The sequence below is a fragment of the Balaenoptera acutorostrata genome, chromosome 5, assembly GCF_949987535.1.
Source record: "Balaenoptera acutorostrata chromosome 5, mBalAcu1.1, whole genome shotgun sequence".
Lineage (NCBI taxonomy): Eukaryota > Metazoa > Chordata > Mammalia > Artiodactyla > Balaenopteridae > Balaenoptera > Balaenoptera acutorostrata.
This window is the reverse complement of record NC_080068.1, coordinates 113,612,801-113,628,353: the sequence shown is the minus strand read 5'-3', so window position 1 is coordinate 113,628,353 and position 15,553 is coordinate 113,612,801. Positions and strand designations below refer to the sequence as shown.

General features: G+C 39.5%; 1 protein-coding gene across 5 annotated transcripts in view; it reads right to left on the bottom strand.

Annotated features, from left to right (window-relative positions):
* SEC24B (SEC24 homolog B, COPII coat complex component) overlaps positions 1-15,553 on the bottom strand; it is a 93,624-nt gene that overhangs the window by 57,673 nt on the left and 20,398 nt on the right. For 4 of the 5 annotated variants that reach the window (XM_057546525.1, XM_057546524.1, XM_057546526.1 and 1 more), the window contains exons 2-3: positions 13,218-13,961; positions 3,115-3,288 (exon numbers count right to left, since the gene is read on the bottom strand). In XM_057546525.1, the coding sequence (XP_057402508.1) occupies positions 3,115-3,288; positions 13,218-13,961 (918 nt within the window). The remainder of the gene's footprint in view (positions 1-3,114; positions 3,289-13,217; positions 13,962-15,553) is intronic. The other variant, XM_057546528.1, reaches the window with a different exon arrangement.

Here is a 15,553-nt window from a genome sequence, read left to right as displayed (position 1 = left end):
AGGGAAACATTCAAGGGATGTTAAGAAGAAAAAGGAAAAATGTAAACTTTCTAAATGTTAAAGAAGGGCTAATTTCACTTTCTTTTTTTTTTTTTTTTTAATCTTTTGGCCTCACTGCACAGCATGTGGGATCTTAGTTCCCCGACCAGGGATCAAACCTGCGGCCCCTGCACTGGAAGCGCAGAATCTTAACCACTGGACCGCCAGGGAAGTCCCTTCACTATCTTTTAAAGGATGACAGGCTTCATTCCAGTGGATACACAGAAAAACATAACATCTTTTTTTTAAAAGTCAACATACGCAGTATGTTGAAAATTATATAACTGCAAGTATTTAAACTTCTGGTGAAAAATTTTAGATGTCAATCTAAAAATGTTCAAGTAGTTACAGTTTTTTCAAAAAATTTTTAGGAGATATGCAAGCAAAAATTTGAAGCCTCTCCTGTAAAAACCAGTAAAAAATGCTGAGAGAATAGGTCAGCAAGGGTGTCTTTGAAGCTGGGAATGTCAACTGAAAAAAAAAGCACACCCTAAAAGCTGAGAACTATGTTATTTGGCGGACTTTCTGAGGGCTTCAAGCTGGGAAGACAGCCTCTCAGACAGCTCTGAGGAATGGCTCCGAAGAGGGGAGGGAGGAGCCGGGACAGACAGAGGCTTCTGCGACAAAGACCAGGGAGTCGGAACCTCAAGAGATGACCATTAATTACAGAGAACCGGGTATCTCAAGTCAGTGAACGTAGCACTCTTCTGTGTATGGGAAGACGCAAGAGCCTGGGCTCACCGAAATTATTCCTCTCATAGGTACCATAGCTCTCTAGGGCAGTGTCCTGTTCTTTCCTATCCTGAGTTCCCTCGGGGCTCACCGCTGGCGGCAGCTTTGTAGTGGCTTGGTGGCTCAACATTCTTTGCTTTATGGCAGGCAACACTCTTCATTCACAGGAGAAAAAGACTAACCTCTTTTAAGTATCAGTACTTTCATAGTCTCATCAGACCCACAGCGCGCCCTACACAGCCGTACCCTGCACACAAGGGGCGTCAGTCCTGTAAACTACAGTTTGCACAATGTACATGGGGCCATAACTCATACACATCTCTGTGTGTATCCAGATCTACCCAAAGGCAATGAGACCACTAAGTGACCTATCTCCTACTTCAGAAAACGGAACAATAAAAGCTGCAATTCAAAGGTCTCCAGCATTATCTTTCCTGTTACTTATTCAAGGAGTTTATCTTAGGTAAATCAAGAGTTTAACAGCCAACAAAAACAATAATTCAGCCTCATTTATAGAAAGAGCACAAAATAGAAAGGTTTGAGTTGAAAATCTTTCACTCTGGGGACTTCCCCGGCGGTCCAGTGGTTAAGATGCTGTGCTTCCACTGCAGGGGACACGCGTTCAATCCCTGGTCGGGGAACTAAGATCCCACATGCTGTGTGGTGTGGCCAAAAAAAGAAAGAAAAAAAGAAAAATCTTTCACTCTGCTATTTACTAATTTATAATCTTGGGCAAGTTACCTAATCTTTGTGAATGTCACTTTTCTCACCTGTAAAACCAGGATAATGTCTACCTAGTAGAATTGGTACGGGGATTAAATGAGATAATAAATATGAAGTATCTGGCACATTGTAACTGCTCGATAAATGATAGTTCTTTCTCTTTTCAAATCTATCTTATTAGTAAGGAAAAGGAAACATAATAATTATAATTATTTAGTGGGAAAGTGGTTTACAAAATGATACAGTAAGATGATACGATGGTATTTAAACTAAAATGGTCAAAAGGAAAACATAATAGGAAAAAATAAATTAGCAGGGGCAACGTAAAGGGCCAAAACAAGCAGCATATATATCTTAACACCTGGAAGGTAATTATCAATGTAGAGGAAAGACATCACTCATTTAGTTAGGGCTCCTAGGTACCCCTAAGTTTCTTCTACTCATGATAAGTAAAACTTTCCTACCAGCCCCTCACTTTGAAAGTAAATGCTTATAATAACTAGATTCTATTCCTAATACACCCACTGGCTTGTTGGGAATCAGTGGACACTCTCTGGTGCTGCAGTTGGTTTTCCTACAAAAAAACCAAATAAGAAAATCTATAATGTATAATCTGATCAAAGGATAGAAAAGCCTCTGTTGACCACAGGAACACTCAGCAGATCTAAGCAGTGAGATCAGCCTAAGGATTTATGTTGCTTTTTCCAAGTCTCAGAACATAAGAGAGTTCTTCATACTCAAGGTGAGGGGCCGTCACTACATAGGGAATATAGTCCCTAAAATATTACTAATGATTGTGCTGGAAATACAAACCACATATTCCTAAAAACAGTTATCTCTCATCAAATGAAAAATATAGTATATTAACCTGAAACATCAATAGATTTGGAACTTTAGCCAGACAGAAAACAATCAAGAACACAACCAGAAGAAAAGGCAATGTGGGGAAATGGTCAAAACAACACATTTTAGTCACCTGTCACTTATTTAACACACGGAGAATATTAAACAAGCAAACAAATAAACCATATTGTTTGTCAATGATGCAAGAGTGTGGCTTACAATTTCATTTTCATCCTCTCATTCTCAAAATTGGGTCAAAAGTTACTTTCCATTAATAATAATGACAAGCAAAGAAATCATCAAATAGGATATGGAAATTCACAAAACAAGGAAATCTTGAGTGATTCATCCTAAAAGAAACTATAATAACCTTTAAAAAATAGAAAATAAATGGCTCAAAAATGGAGGGATAGAGTAGTAAATTATAATACAATGACACAATGAATTAGCCATGACTGTAAAACTGTACAGATACACGAAGAACTGCATAATTCAATAAATGTAAAAGCAAAATACAAAATGGTATGTAAACTATGATTGCAATTATATAAAATACATAACAGATTTAACAAAATTCTATAACGTAATTATAAAAAATCATGAACAGAGACTGGAATATATTAAAAAATAGTGTTTGAATTGAGATTATAAATTCCTTTTTCTCATATTTTCCATAAATTATGGTTCATCAGTTTGACTTTTTAAAATCAGCTATTTGAATTACTGTGTGCATATATATATGTACAATATAGACAGTATAACAAATTTTTCAAATACCTTTCTGCTGTAATAGCTCTGACGGCCGTGCAACTGAGGCCAAAGGCTCAACTGGGCGACCTGCAGCAGGAGGCGTTCTTGTTGACGAGGCTCCTGACAAAACAGCAGATACTACTGGGCTGGACTTGGGAGGCTGAACATTTTGCATTACAGAACAGGACAAAGTATCTGCAACTGAAGACAAGAAACTATTTCATCCACAGCAGTAAGCTTGAAATATATTAAAATACTAACAAAATACCGTTAATCTGAAGTTCTTGTAAGAAACTTCAGCAGCATCACATTTATCTAGTATATCTACACCTAGAAAATAAGGGGTCCAAAGAAATGATTTTCAAAAAAACTAAAAACTTATTCACTAAATGTTTTTAAAAGTCTTTAATGGCAATTTTCCTAAAACATTTCACAAGCTTCCATACCTTCTTAAACAAAATGAACCCCAAACAGCTTTTCTTTACTAACTAATGATCACTATTATTAATACTAATTATTGTACTGTGCCATGGTACCTTAGATAGATAAGATGAACAGAGGGTATTTGCTTCTGCAGTAATGTGATTCATGAATTATACAGATGTTTCTAGAATTAGCTCAGATCCCATTTTGTATTGTAAACTGCCACTTCTCATTTGCTGTTTCTAATCAGATCCCGTATCTCACAGGTAACTAAGTAAGGGCCTGACAGTAACATTAGGTTGGACTTCTGGAATAAAGTACATGTGATTCATAGTTGGCCTTTCTGACAGCTCAAACTGCCTGACCTACAGGATCATCTTCAGCCAACCAAGAGATAACTGAAAAACCTATGATGACAACATAAGTGTCCACTGATGGATGAATGGACTTTAAAAATGTGGTGCATATACACACATATACATGTATGTATGTATGTATGTGTATATCAATACATGCACGTGTGTATGTGTACATATACAGACATATATACAATGGATGAATGAATAAAGAAAATGTGGAAATAAAACACACACACACAATGGAATATCATTCAGCCATAAAAAAGAAGGAAATCCTGCCATGTGACAACATGAATGGACTTGCAGGTTATTACGCTAATTGAGATAAATCAGAAAAAGACAAATAATGCATGGTGTAATTTATATATGGAATCTAAAAAAGCCAAACTCACAGAAATAGAAAGTTTTGGTTGCCAGAAGCAGGGAAGTGGGGGAAATGGGGAGATATTGGTCAAAGAGTACAAACTCTCAGTTATCAAGATGAGTAGGTTCTGGAGCTCTAATGTATAGCACAGTGACTACAGTTAACAATACTGTTATTATATACTTGGAAGCTGTTCAGACAGTAGATATTAAATATTCTCACCATATACACAAAAATGGTAATTATGAGAGATGATGGATGTATTAACTAACCCTACTGTGGTAATCATTTTGCAATAAATATGTATATCAAATCATCATGTTGTACATCTTAAACTTATACAACAGTATACATACACATACAGACATGTTCGTATGTGTATATCTGTATGACATATTCATATATATATATATATATATATATATATATATATATATATATATATACATATATGAACAAAGTTAGGTCTAAGACCGAAACAAATGCGAGAATATAGTGACAGAACAAAATGTGATACATTTCCCAATAGAGTATAAATGATATAAATATGAGAATGGAGAAAGAAGGTGGGAGGTAGTCTAAATACGTTAATTGCCACATCATTTTTGGGAAGGACAAACGTCATTGTGAGAGACTGAAAACACAGTCACGATATTGTGCAGTTCCTCTCATTGAGAAGTGGAATCTATTTTCCCACTCCCTGAATTGAGGCTAAACTTTCGACTAGCTTTAATCAACAGAATGTGGCAGAAGTAATGGTGTACAAGTCCAAGACCTCAAGTCTCAAGAGGTACTGCAGCTTATGCCTTTCTGCTCTTGAAATGCTGCCCTGAGACCATCACGTAAGGCAGCGGTCCCCAACCTTTTGGCACCAGGGACCGGTTTCGTGGAAGACAATTCTTCCAAGGCCTTGGGTGGCGGGGGAATGGTTCAGGTGGTAACGCAAGCAATGGGGAGCGGTGGGGAGCTGCAGATGAAGCTTCGCTCGCTTGCCTGCCGCTCTCCTCCTGCCGTGTGGCCCGGTTCCTAACAGGCCGCGGACCAGTACCAGTATGCAGCCCGGGGGGCTGGGGACCCCTGACGTAAGGAAGCTAATCTAATCACACGGAGAAAAACCTAGGTGCCCCACTGAACGGTGTGCACCAACTGCTAGACATATGAGTGAAGTCTACGATCCTCCAGCCCAGCCAACTCTCCAGCTAAATGAAGTCACATGAGTCCAAGAAAACCGGCAGAGGAACTGTCCAAACAACCCACAGAACTATGAAAAATAAGAAATAATTTTTGTTTTAAACCAGCATTAGATAACTGGTGAAATCATTAAAAATGCTAAAGTAACAGAGCGATGAATATATTTAACAGTACAAAGTAAAAATTAAGATATAATCACCTAAAATTGAGTGATTAAAAAAAAGGAAAGGGGTGTGGAAGACAGAGTAAATATACTAACTTTACCTTTGTTCATAATAAGAAACTAAAAGACACTGTCTAAAAATATAGAAGATATTTCTGCCTCTGGTAATGATGATCTAGGTAATTAGGATCAAACCTCCTACTAAAGGTAACTTTAAAAACTATACTTAAAAAGATCTTCTTAAAAATAATCAAAGATCTAACATGATATTAATGAATCTCTGGGTGCAAATCTGTAAGAAATTGAAAACTCAGAGAAATAAGCCTAACACTCAGAGCTGCTTTCACCTTGTGGCTATCTGTTGCAAACCTGATCTGCTGTTTTCTGTAGCCTTGCAGAGCATGGGAAACAAGACATCTCCCACAGCACACCCAAGATGGGGCACCTGATTCAGCACCCCATACCTCCACTTTCAGGATAGTATCTGAAGGGTTACAACCTCGGGATAAGGATACACCAGGAAACTAAGCCTTACAAAAGCCAGCAGCTTTGATTCAGAACATCTGCACAGTCCAGGACATCTAGACACTTGGACTTGGATGAACGTGATCACAAGCTGGTGGTACCTGGAGGAAACTGGCAGAAGGAAATATAAATCCTCTCTGGAGAACAATTCCATCATCCTAGGCTAGGCCTCAAATTATTCCCACAAGTAATTTTTCAAAAAACAATTGCAAGCACAAAGTCGAAGATAAGTAGTTCAGGTTTGAACACGGCCCTCTGTGTTCTCCAGCCTCCAGCCTGATACATGGCATCAGCCTCCTTACAGTCCTTCAACAGTCTGCCAGTGCTTGAGGGTGAAGACAGAACATCTTACCCTGAAAACTTCTTAACATGGTCAACGAGGCCCTGAATGATCCTGAGTTCCCAGCCTCCTCCTGGCCCATGGTTCTCCCCTAGCTTCACTGGTCTTTCAGTCCCTTGAACTTGCCATGCTCTCTCCCATTAAAGGGGAATACACTTGCTCCCCCTTAGATGTAATAAACTTTTTTCTTTAATAAAATAATTGATACAAATAAAAGGTGATACGTATATGTGTATGTATTTATAAAATCATAATAAAGAAATACCCATGAACTCAGCATCCAACTGTGAAAATAAAACATTTCCAATACTGCTGAAGCTCTTGGTGTACTCCTCAGGGAAGGTATTCCCTTGCCTCCCCTCTGAACTGTGTTCCTTATTCTCTTGCTTTTGTCATTAGTTTACCACACAAATAAGTATCCTTAAACATTATTTTTGCTTGTTTTTTAACTTTATAACAATAGCATACTGCATATATTCTTCCATGAATCCTGTTACATTTCTGGGATTCATTTGTGTTAATGAGTATAGCTCTATTTCATCATTTTCACTGCTGGTCAGTAGCCCACAGGAAGGATATACTTCATCCATCCTATCATAAATGGACTTCTGGGTTCTAATTTTTTGTTTTCACATACAGTACTACAGGAATATTCATGAACATGTCCCTGGTACACATGTGCTCGTTTCTCTGGGGTGGAGCTTCTCAATGCGGGTGCCACAGCTCAGAAGTGTGTATGTAGTGGTACAGCAAGGGATGAGGATCCCCTCAGCCCTGGGGGGCCTGTGGGAAGTGAGTTCCTTGGCCTGGGGAACAGACTAGACCCTTTAGCTCAGAATCCCCCCCACCCCCGCAAAATGTTATTTTCTACAAGTACTACACATTTAAAACAGGAAGCGGTGCTGTAGGGCCCTCTTATTCAAAGTGTACTCTATGGGCTACCAACACTTTATACAGAAACTTGATAAAATCCTTAGGCCAGGCAATACTAGACCTGGTGAATCAGAACCTCCATTTTAACAAGGCCCCAGGTGATTCATACGCACAAAGTATGAGAAGGACTTCTCTAGAGTACACGGAAGTGGGATAGCTGTGTTTTAGGGTGTGGTTACCTTCAATCCCACTAATGCCAAACTTCCCTAAAATGCTGAACCAATAGGTCCTTCCACTAACACTGTCTAAGATTTTCCTGTTATTCCACATCCTTGCCATCCCTTGGTATACTCGGTCTTTCAAAGTTTTACCATCCTGCCGCTAGGTATAAGTAGATATCCCATTCTGGTTTTAAGTTGCTTTTCCCTGGTTATTAATGAGACTGAGTATGTTTTCCTTTCATCTGTGAAATGCCTGTTCATGTATTTTTTTCTTGGGTTGCTGGTCTTTTTCTTATTGATCTTATGTGTTATTTGTATATTCTGGATAAAATACTATAAAAAATTTTTTTCTCCCGTTTCATGGCTTGTCTTTTTGTTTTATGTTGCCTTTCAATGAAAAAAAGTTCTTAATTAGATGATAGTAAACCTTATCATGCTTATTCTTTATGGCTAGCTAGCATTGTGTGTGGTGTCCTTAAGAAATCTTTCCCAACTCCAAGGTTCTTCCATATTTTCTCTGAAAAGTTTTAAAGTTTTGTCTTTTTGCATTTAAATATTTATTTCATCTGTAATTTATTTTATACATGGAGAATTTATTCTTCAGATTGCAGCTCACATATCAGAGATCAGGGAAAACTTCCTGAGTACTCTATACCTAGAGTACTCTCATCAAGCACCATACATCTCTGCTTCATGATACTTAAATAATAGTAGCAATTTTACATTTATTTGTGTTTATTTTGGATAATGTTTGCCTCCCCAAGAAGATTACAAACTTCATGAAGATAAGGATCAAGTCTTTTTACTTGTTATTTTATCTCCCAGCACTAAAATAAACACCTGTCACATAGCTGGCTTTCAAGTATTTGTCAAATAAATGGAGACAAGTTCCACAAATATGAAGGACCACAGAAAAATGCCAGCCAAAAATCCAAAAACAACAACAACAAAACTACCCCTTTCACAAAGAGAATTTGACAGATGAAACATGGTACACTTAGAGACAGAACCTACAATTCAAAAATAAATCATTTGTCTGTTTATTTATTTATTGGCATTAAGGCAGTTCCCCTGTTAGTTTTTAGTAGCTCCTTAGTAACTGTACATAAACTCTTTTGAAACTAGGAAGGTTAACCAAATTCTCAACTAAAAGCACCATTACCCATTCAAGTTGTTCAAACTAGAAAATTTAAGTCAACTTTTATGATTCCTCTTCCTTCATAGACCTTATCAATGAATTCTTGAAATCATCTCTTGCCGTCTGTCTTCTGCATGAATAAATCTCCACCTATGTCAGCATCCTTCATCTAGACAATTGCCGTGATCCCTTCCCAGCTGGTCCTCCTGCCTCCAAGTTCCTCCTCCTCCAGCCCACCTACCACACTGCTCACAGAAGAAAGATGTGAAACACAAATCTGATAGCATCACCCCCTCACTTAAACATTTCTGATGGCTGCTGGTTACATATAGGACCAAGCTTATGTTTTTCCTTCAAGTCTTTTCCTCTCACCTTTCCAGTGCCATAGCCCAGGAGAAACTGGGAAACTGAGATACAGAAAAGGGACAACTGATAAAGTCAACTTTTGAAGGAAGTGGTCACAAAGGGGGACATCTCATCTTCTGAGCTTGAAGAAGGAGTAAATATAGAAAAATTTACAGGTGGAAGGTATCAAGTTGAGTAAAGATGATAAGGTTCAAGAGCAGCTTTGGAAAAACTGAAGGAGTATGAGTGTGAGGGAGCATAATTATGACTATCTCACAACTCTGCAATCTCATCACAAGTTTCCAAAACTGAGAATAATCTCTTAACTGTACTCCAATGTAGTTTTCTAACTTACTTCTAGCTTGCATTTCTTTATCCAGATAGTCACCCCCTATAGGGAGCTGTTTTGCTTTTCCTCAGGCACATCATCACCCCGAGGTGACAGATGTATATTAACTTACCAGTGGTCATACCTTAGTGTCATATATGTTGTGGATTTTTATATAAGGATGATACACATGTTTATTATTATTATTTTTATGAGTAGACTTTTAAGTGTTTTTTAATAAAATTGTACTCAGTACTATTCTACAATATGCTGTCAAGATGTGATCCTTACTGAAGTTGTATTACTCAGCCAACTTCATCTCAAACTAAGAAAGAGCTTCTGAACCTTGAGAAATTTACCTATAGCGACAGTTTTAAAAATTTTAATGGTATAATAAACACCAGCCAAAATTTCACTCTAAGTTAACAACTAAACATAGCCCCCAAAACATACATCACTATGTTTTTAATAAAGTAATCTGAAATTCTAGTGCTAAATTGTACTAACATGCTCTTCTAAAATAAAGAGGCAAATGGACTTCCCTGGCTGTGCAGTGGTTAAGAATCCGCCTGCCAATGCAGCAGACACGGGTTCGAGCCCTGGTCCGGGAAGATACCACACGCCGCAGAGCAACTAAGCCCATACGCCACAACTACTGAGCCTGCGCTCTAGAGCCCGCGAGCCACAACTACTGAGCCCGTGCACCCTACAGCCCGTGCACCACAACTACTGAGCCCGCGTGCTGCAACTGCTGAAGCCCACGTGCCTAGAGCCCGTGCTCCGCAACAAGAGAAGCCACTGCAATGAGAAGCCCGCGCACTACAACGAAGGGTAGCCCCCGCTCGCCGCAACTAGAGAAAGCCCGAGTGGAGCAATGGAGACCCAACACAGGCAAATAAATAGAATTAAAAAAATAAAATAAAATATAGGCAAATGAGATAACATTTACATGTTTCTTTTATTCTCTGTTTCTGAATATGAACTCATCAACTGCCTAAAAGTAACAGCATGTATCAATCACTGTGTTTTTGATAATCACTTAAGTCAGGTTTATGCTTTTGGATCTCAACCCTCCACAAATTGCTTAAGAATTTTTACTATACTACCTGAAAATGAAACTAATATAACCAGGTAATAAAAAATGCAATCATTCTTGTCAATTACTCAAAGACTGATTTTCATACAAAACTATGATTAATACCTAAGATTCTCATTTTAATATGACATAATTTAAGAATGTCCAAAGCAATTAAATTGCTTGTCTTTCTAGAACATTAAAATCAGTATACCCATGGTTCCCAAACCTTGTAATTAGGCACCCAAGTTGCCCTCGCAACAAACTCACAGAGTTCCGAGGGATGTTTTAAATTTTCAAGAGAAACACAGTGACATCTGTCAAAAAACCTTGTGAACTATTACTACTAAGTAGCTTGAGGCACTGGAAAAAATATTGAGAAATATCAGCTGAGAAAGTTTAGGAACTTCTGTAATATTTAAAGTACGTTTTAAAAGTAACCTCTTTATTTCTTTTGAAATGGTGACGAGCATGGGTCATATTAACCTGAGATACACTTAATTTGTCAACTTCTGAACTACAATTAAAAAGTCATTTACCAATCTAAAGGGAAAAAATAAAGAAACACACTTCTTAACAAATGAACTTCTAAAATTATATTTACTATGGCTTTCGCAGTATAGTATCACAATTAAAAGAATGGAAATATACCCCCTTCTCTCTGCGTAACGGCCTAATTACTAGTTATTCAAATAGAAGGTAATTTTGTAATTATTCTTACCCTTTATTCAACATTTTCTTCAACGATAGGCCCTTCCCCACAGGTATTCTATTCCTTAGCCAAGTGGCCCTACATTTCCCTAATCCTACATCTCAGCATAAATTAGTTCTATTCAGTCCCATCTCAGAATAAGACAGGAATTACCTGAATTTCTTCTTTTTTTGTCACGAAAGTCACAAAATCCTTAAGTCAGAGGGACCTTAGGATAAGCTGATGTGTGAAAGGACTGCTGAAAGAAGAAAGAAAGAAAACAGAATTTCTAGGGGACAGAAAGCCCTGGTTCTGAGAAGGGTAGACTGAGAGTCAGAAGAAACTGAGCTTCAGGACAAGCTCTGTTTCTAACATTAATGACTACAGGCTTTCCTCGTTTGTTAAACAAAAGTACTACAGTAGAATATGGATCTGTTACCAGACATCACTTGTGACCAAGTCAGAAATACAGACTCCCAAGGGAATTCCCTGGTGGTCCAGTGGTTAGGACTCTGTGCTTTCACTGCTGAGGGCCCGGGTTCGATCCCTGGTCAGGGAACTAAGATCCCACAAATTGTGTGCCAAGACTACCCTGGAGATTCTATTCTAGCTCAGTAAGTTGGGTTTCAAGATCACAATCTGTGCAAGGGATTCTGGTGCACAGCCAGATTTGGGAATTGTGATAGATGCTTCAAGTTGACTTACCTAAAACCCAGTTAATGCTAAACCCCTTCTTTCTTGCCTGCCTCTACCATGGAGGCTACAAAGCTAAATATTCATTTTCTAGCCTTCCCTTAAATTAGAGATGATCTTTTAAAACAGCTATGGCAAATGATATGTAAAATGAAATGGGGTCAATGCCACGACCCCATCTTCTTTCCTCTCCCTTCTTTCTGCTTTCAACTTTGACTTGCTGTCTACAGGTACAGAAGTTATCTTGTTTCTATAAACCAACATACTAAGGATGGCAGAGTGGAAAGGGAGAAAAGACACTGAGGACATCTAGGTCTACTGCATCTGCCTAGACTTCTTGTTATGTGAGAAAAATACCACCTTTTTTGTTTAAACCACTATTAGTTGCTTGTAGCCCAAAGTGTTTCTAAACAACATAGCAACGAAAGAATAGATGATCTCAAATGCACACTTCAGATCTGATATTCTAAAGTTCTAACTTTAAATAATCTAACTGTCTAGGGAATGATACTTTTCTACAACATCCTTGACATATGGCTATCTAGACTCTGATATACAATCTAAAGACATCATTCAGAAAACTATCACAGCTTTAACAATTCCCATCCTTTACGTACCTTTTCATTTAGTTCAAGAGCAGATTTTGTTAAGTTCAAGTTCACAAGTTGAATTAAAGTGAATATATCCTATGCAAACCCCACACTAAAAAACTACATACCTTGCATACATACTTTTTAAACAAATAAATTTAACCACATCTTGGTTTAGGAAGGTAAGAAAAACTAATTACAAGGGTATTCTTCATGTATCTTTCTCCATCATTCCTGTCCTTCATCCTAACTTACCAATCTGGGGCTGACAAAACATCAACTTTAATGTACAGGAAATATATCTTCTGTGAAAGTCGCTAATAGGGGTTCACCTAGAGAAACCAGTGTGGTATTGCAGGCCATCATTTTTTCTATAGTGAATAGGGCTATGGCTGGAATAGTAACTGTCCCAAGGTTGAACTAGTATAAAAAAGAAAGTAGTAGCTACCAAAGCATATCCCCAAATAGACCCTTCCATTTTGCCTTATTCCTAACTCACATTAAAGACAACTACTGCAGAGGCATGAAAACACAGCAATAAATACCAACTGAGATCCCAATCATGGCAAGGAACCATGCTATACAAGGCAGATGGTTGGGTAGCTAATTGTGAATAGATGAAGGGGAAGGGTTCAAGAAGATGCTGCAAAATTCCACTATAAGTAAAGCAAATAAATTGCAAAGGTGAGCTAATTTCCAATTTTTCTATTAGGCAGTAGGCAGTATCATCTTTAACCTTCATGCAATAAAAATCAGATTGGAAATGCACTGATTTTCAACCATGCTTTGGTGAACTTTTCATTCAACCTACCAGGATTTGTTGGGTTGTTGGCTGTAGCCAGGGAGGTGTGGTTTTGGATTAGATTGTCTTGGGTTGACGGAAGGCCTGAAGCTGACCACGCGAAAGTACTGTATCCGGAAAGACTCTGCTGCTGGTGGTACTGTTGTGATGGTGGAGGTGGAAGTGGTGATGGATGGCTGATAGCTGTACTTGGACCAGAAAATGAATTATCTCTAACTGGCCTGACAGTCGGAGCATTCTGTGAGGTAAACATTTGCTGCCCATATGGATCACCAGCCGGTAGAGAGGGATATGAAACACTAGGATACGCAGCATTAGAAACAGTTGACAAAGCATAGTGACCGCAAGTGGAGGGAAATCCCTGAGCAGCAACAGAAGAATTGGCAGAGTACATGGCTGGACTGTTGTAACGATTCACAAAAGAGGAGTATGGCTGGGAGGCACTCGTATGCAAATGTGATGCTGATGACCCGGCACCTTGGAATGATCCCAGAGTGGACCCCACGACATGAGGGGCAGGAGGAACGCTGCCATACATCTGCTGTGCTCCTGGCTGCTGGCTTGCTGTGTTAGGAGTCACCACATTTTGTGTTGGTACCCTATAGAGACCAGAGTAGTAATCATCACACTGGCTATCCAATGGCAATGAGGTCATTTTCCCAGGTCCTTGAGAGTAATGTCCTGAGGGAGCAATGTAGCTTTGAGGATGCAATCCATACCCAGACGGAACTTGCATTTGATTCTGTGCCGGACCTGAAAAAAAAAAGAGCAAATATTTACAAGAATTACTAAGAAGGCAACTAACTTTTAAGCACAGTTCCCATCTAAATGTTGCCCTAATTTACTTCTTCATAATCCCAAATTGTTACAAGAGATTATACTCTGATAGACCCACTGTGATAGCCTCCATGATGGCCCCCAATGACCCCCACCCCCTGGTACTGACCCCCTCCCACAATATACCAGGACTGGACTGTGTGACCAACAGCATATAGCAGAGGTAATGATATATCACTCCAAAGATCTGCCCAGGGCTTCCCTGGTGGCGCAGGGGTTGAGGGTCTGCCTGCCAATGCAGGGGACGCGGGTTCGAGCCCTGGTCTGGGAGGATCCCACGTGCCGCGGAGCGGCTGGGCCCGTGAGCCACAATTACTGAGCCTGCGCGTCTGCAGCCTGTGCTCCGCAACAGGAGAGCCTGTGATAGTGAGGGGCCCGCGCACCGCGATGAGGGGTGGCCCCCGCTTGCCGCAACTGGAGAAAGCCCTCGCGCAGAGGCGAGGACCCAACACAGCCATAAATAAATAAATAAATAAATAAAAATTTAAAAAAACCCCAAAAAACAGATCTGCCCAGTCTTGGGCGCTGGCACTCTCTTAGATCACTCACTCAGCGTGGAAGAACAAAGCTGTCAAGTGTGAAGAGCCCTCTGGAGAAACCCACGCAGTGAGGAACTGAATTCTCCTGACCAAGAGCCAGAGAGAAACTGAGGTCTGCCAACAATCACAGGAGTGAGCCTGGAAGCAGATCCTTCATACCAAGTAGAGTCTCCCTCTCTTTTTTTTTTGTAATTGAGGCAAATTTATATAACATACACTCAACCATTTTAAAAGGTACAATTTAGTGGCATTTAGTACATTCACGCTCTTGTGCAACCATCACCTCTAACTTCAAAACACTTGCATCACCCTGAAAGGAAACCCGTCCCCATTAAGCAGTTGTTCCTGACTCCTCCCTGCCTCCAGGCCCTGGCAGCTACTAATCTGCTTTCCGACTTTGTGGATTTACCTATTTTGAGTATTTCATATAAATAGAATCACCCAGTATATGACCTTTTGTGTTGGCTTCTTTCACTTGGCATAATGCTTTCAGGATCATCCACATTGTAGTGTGTATCCGTCCTTCATTCCTTTTTATGGCTGAGTCACATTCCATTGTATGGATAGACCACAATTTGTTTCTCCATTTATCAGTTGGTGGGCATTTGGCTGTGGTGATAGTGCTGCCATGGAGTAACTGGATATTAAACTTCCTACGTTACTTTTTTTTTTAACATCTTTATTGGAGTATAATCGCTTTACAATGGTGTGTTAGTTTCTCCTGTGTAACAAAGTGAGTCAGCTATATGCATGCACATATCCCCATATACTCTCTCTCTTGCATCTCCCTCCCACCCTCCCTATCCCACCCCTCTAGGTGGTCACAAAGCACCAAGCTGATGTCCCCGTGCGATGCAGCTGCTTCCCACTAGCTATCTATTTTACATTTCGCAGTGTATATATATGTCCATGCCACTCTCTCACTTCGTCCCAGCTTACCCTTCTCCCTCCCCGGGTCCTCAAGTCCAT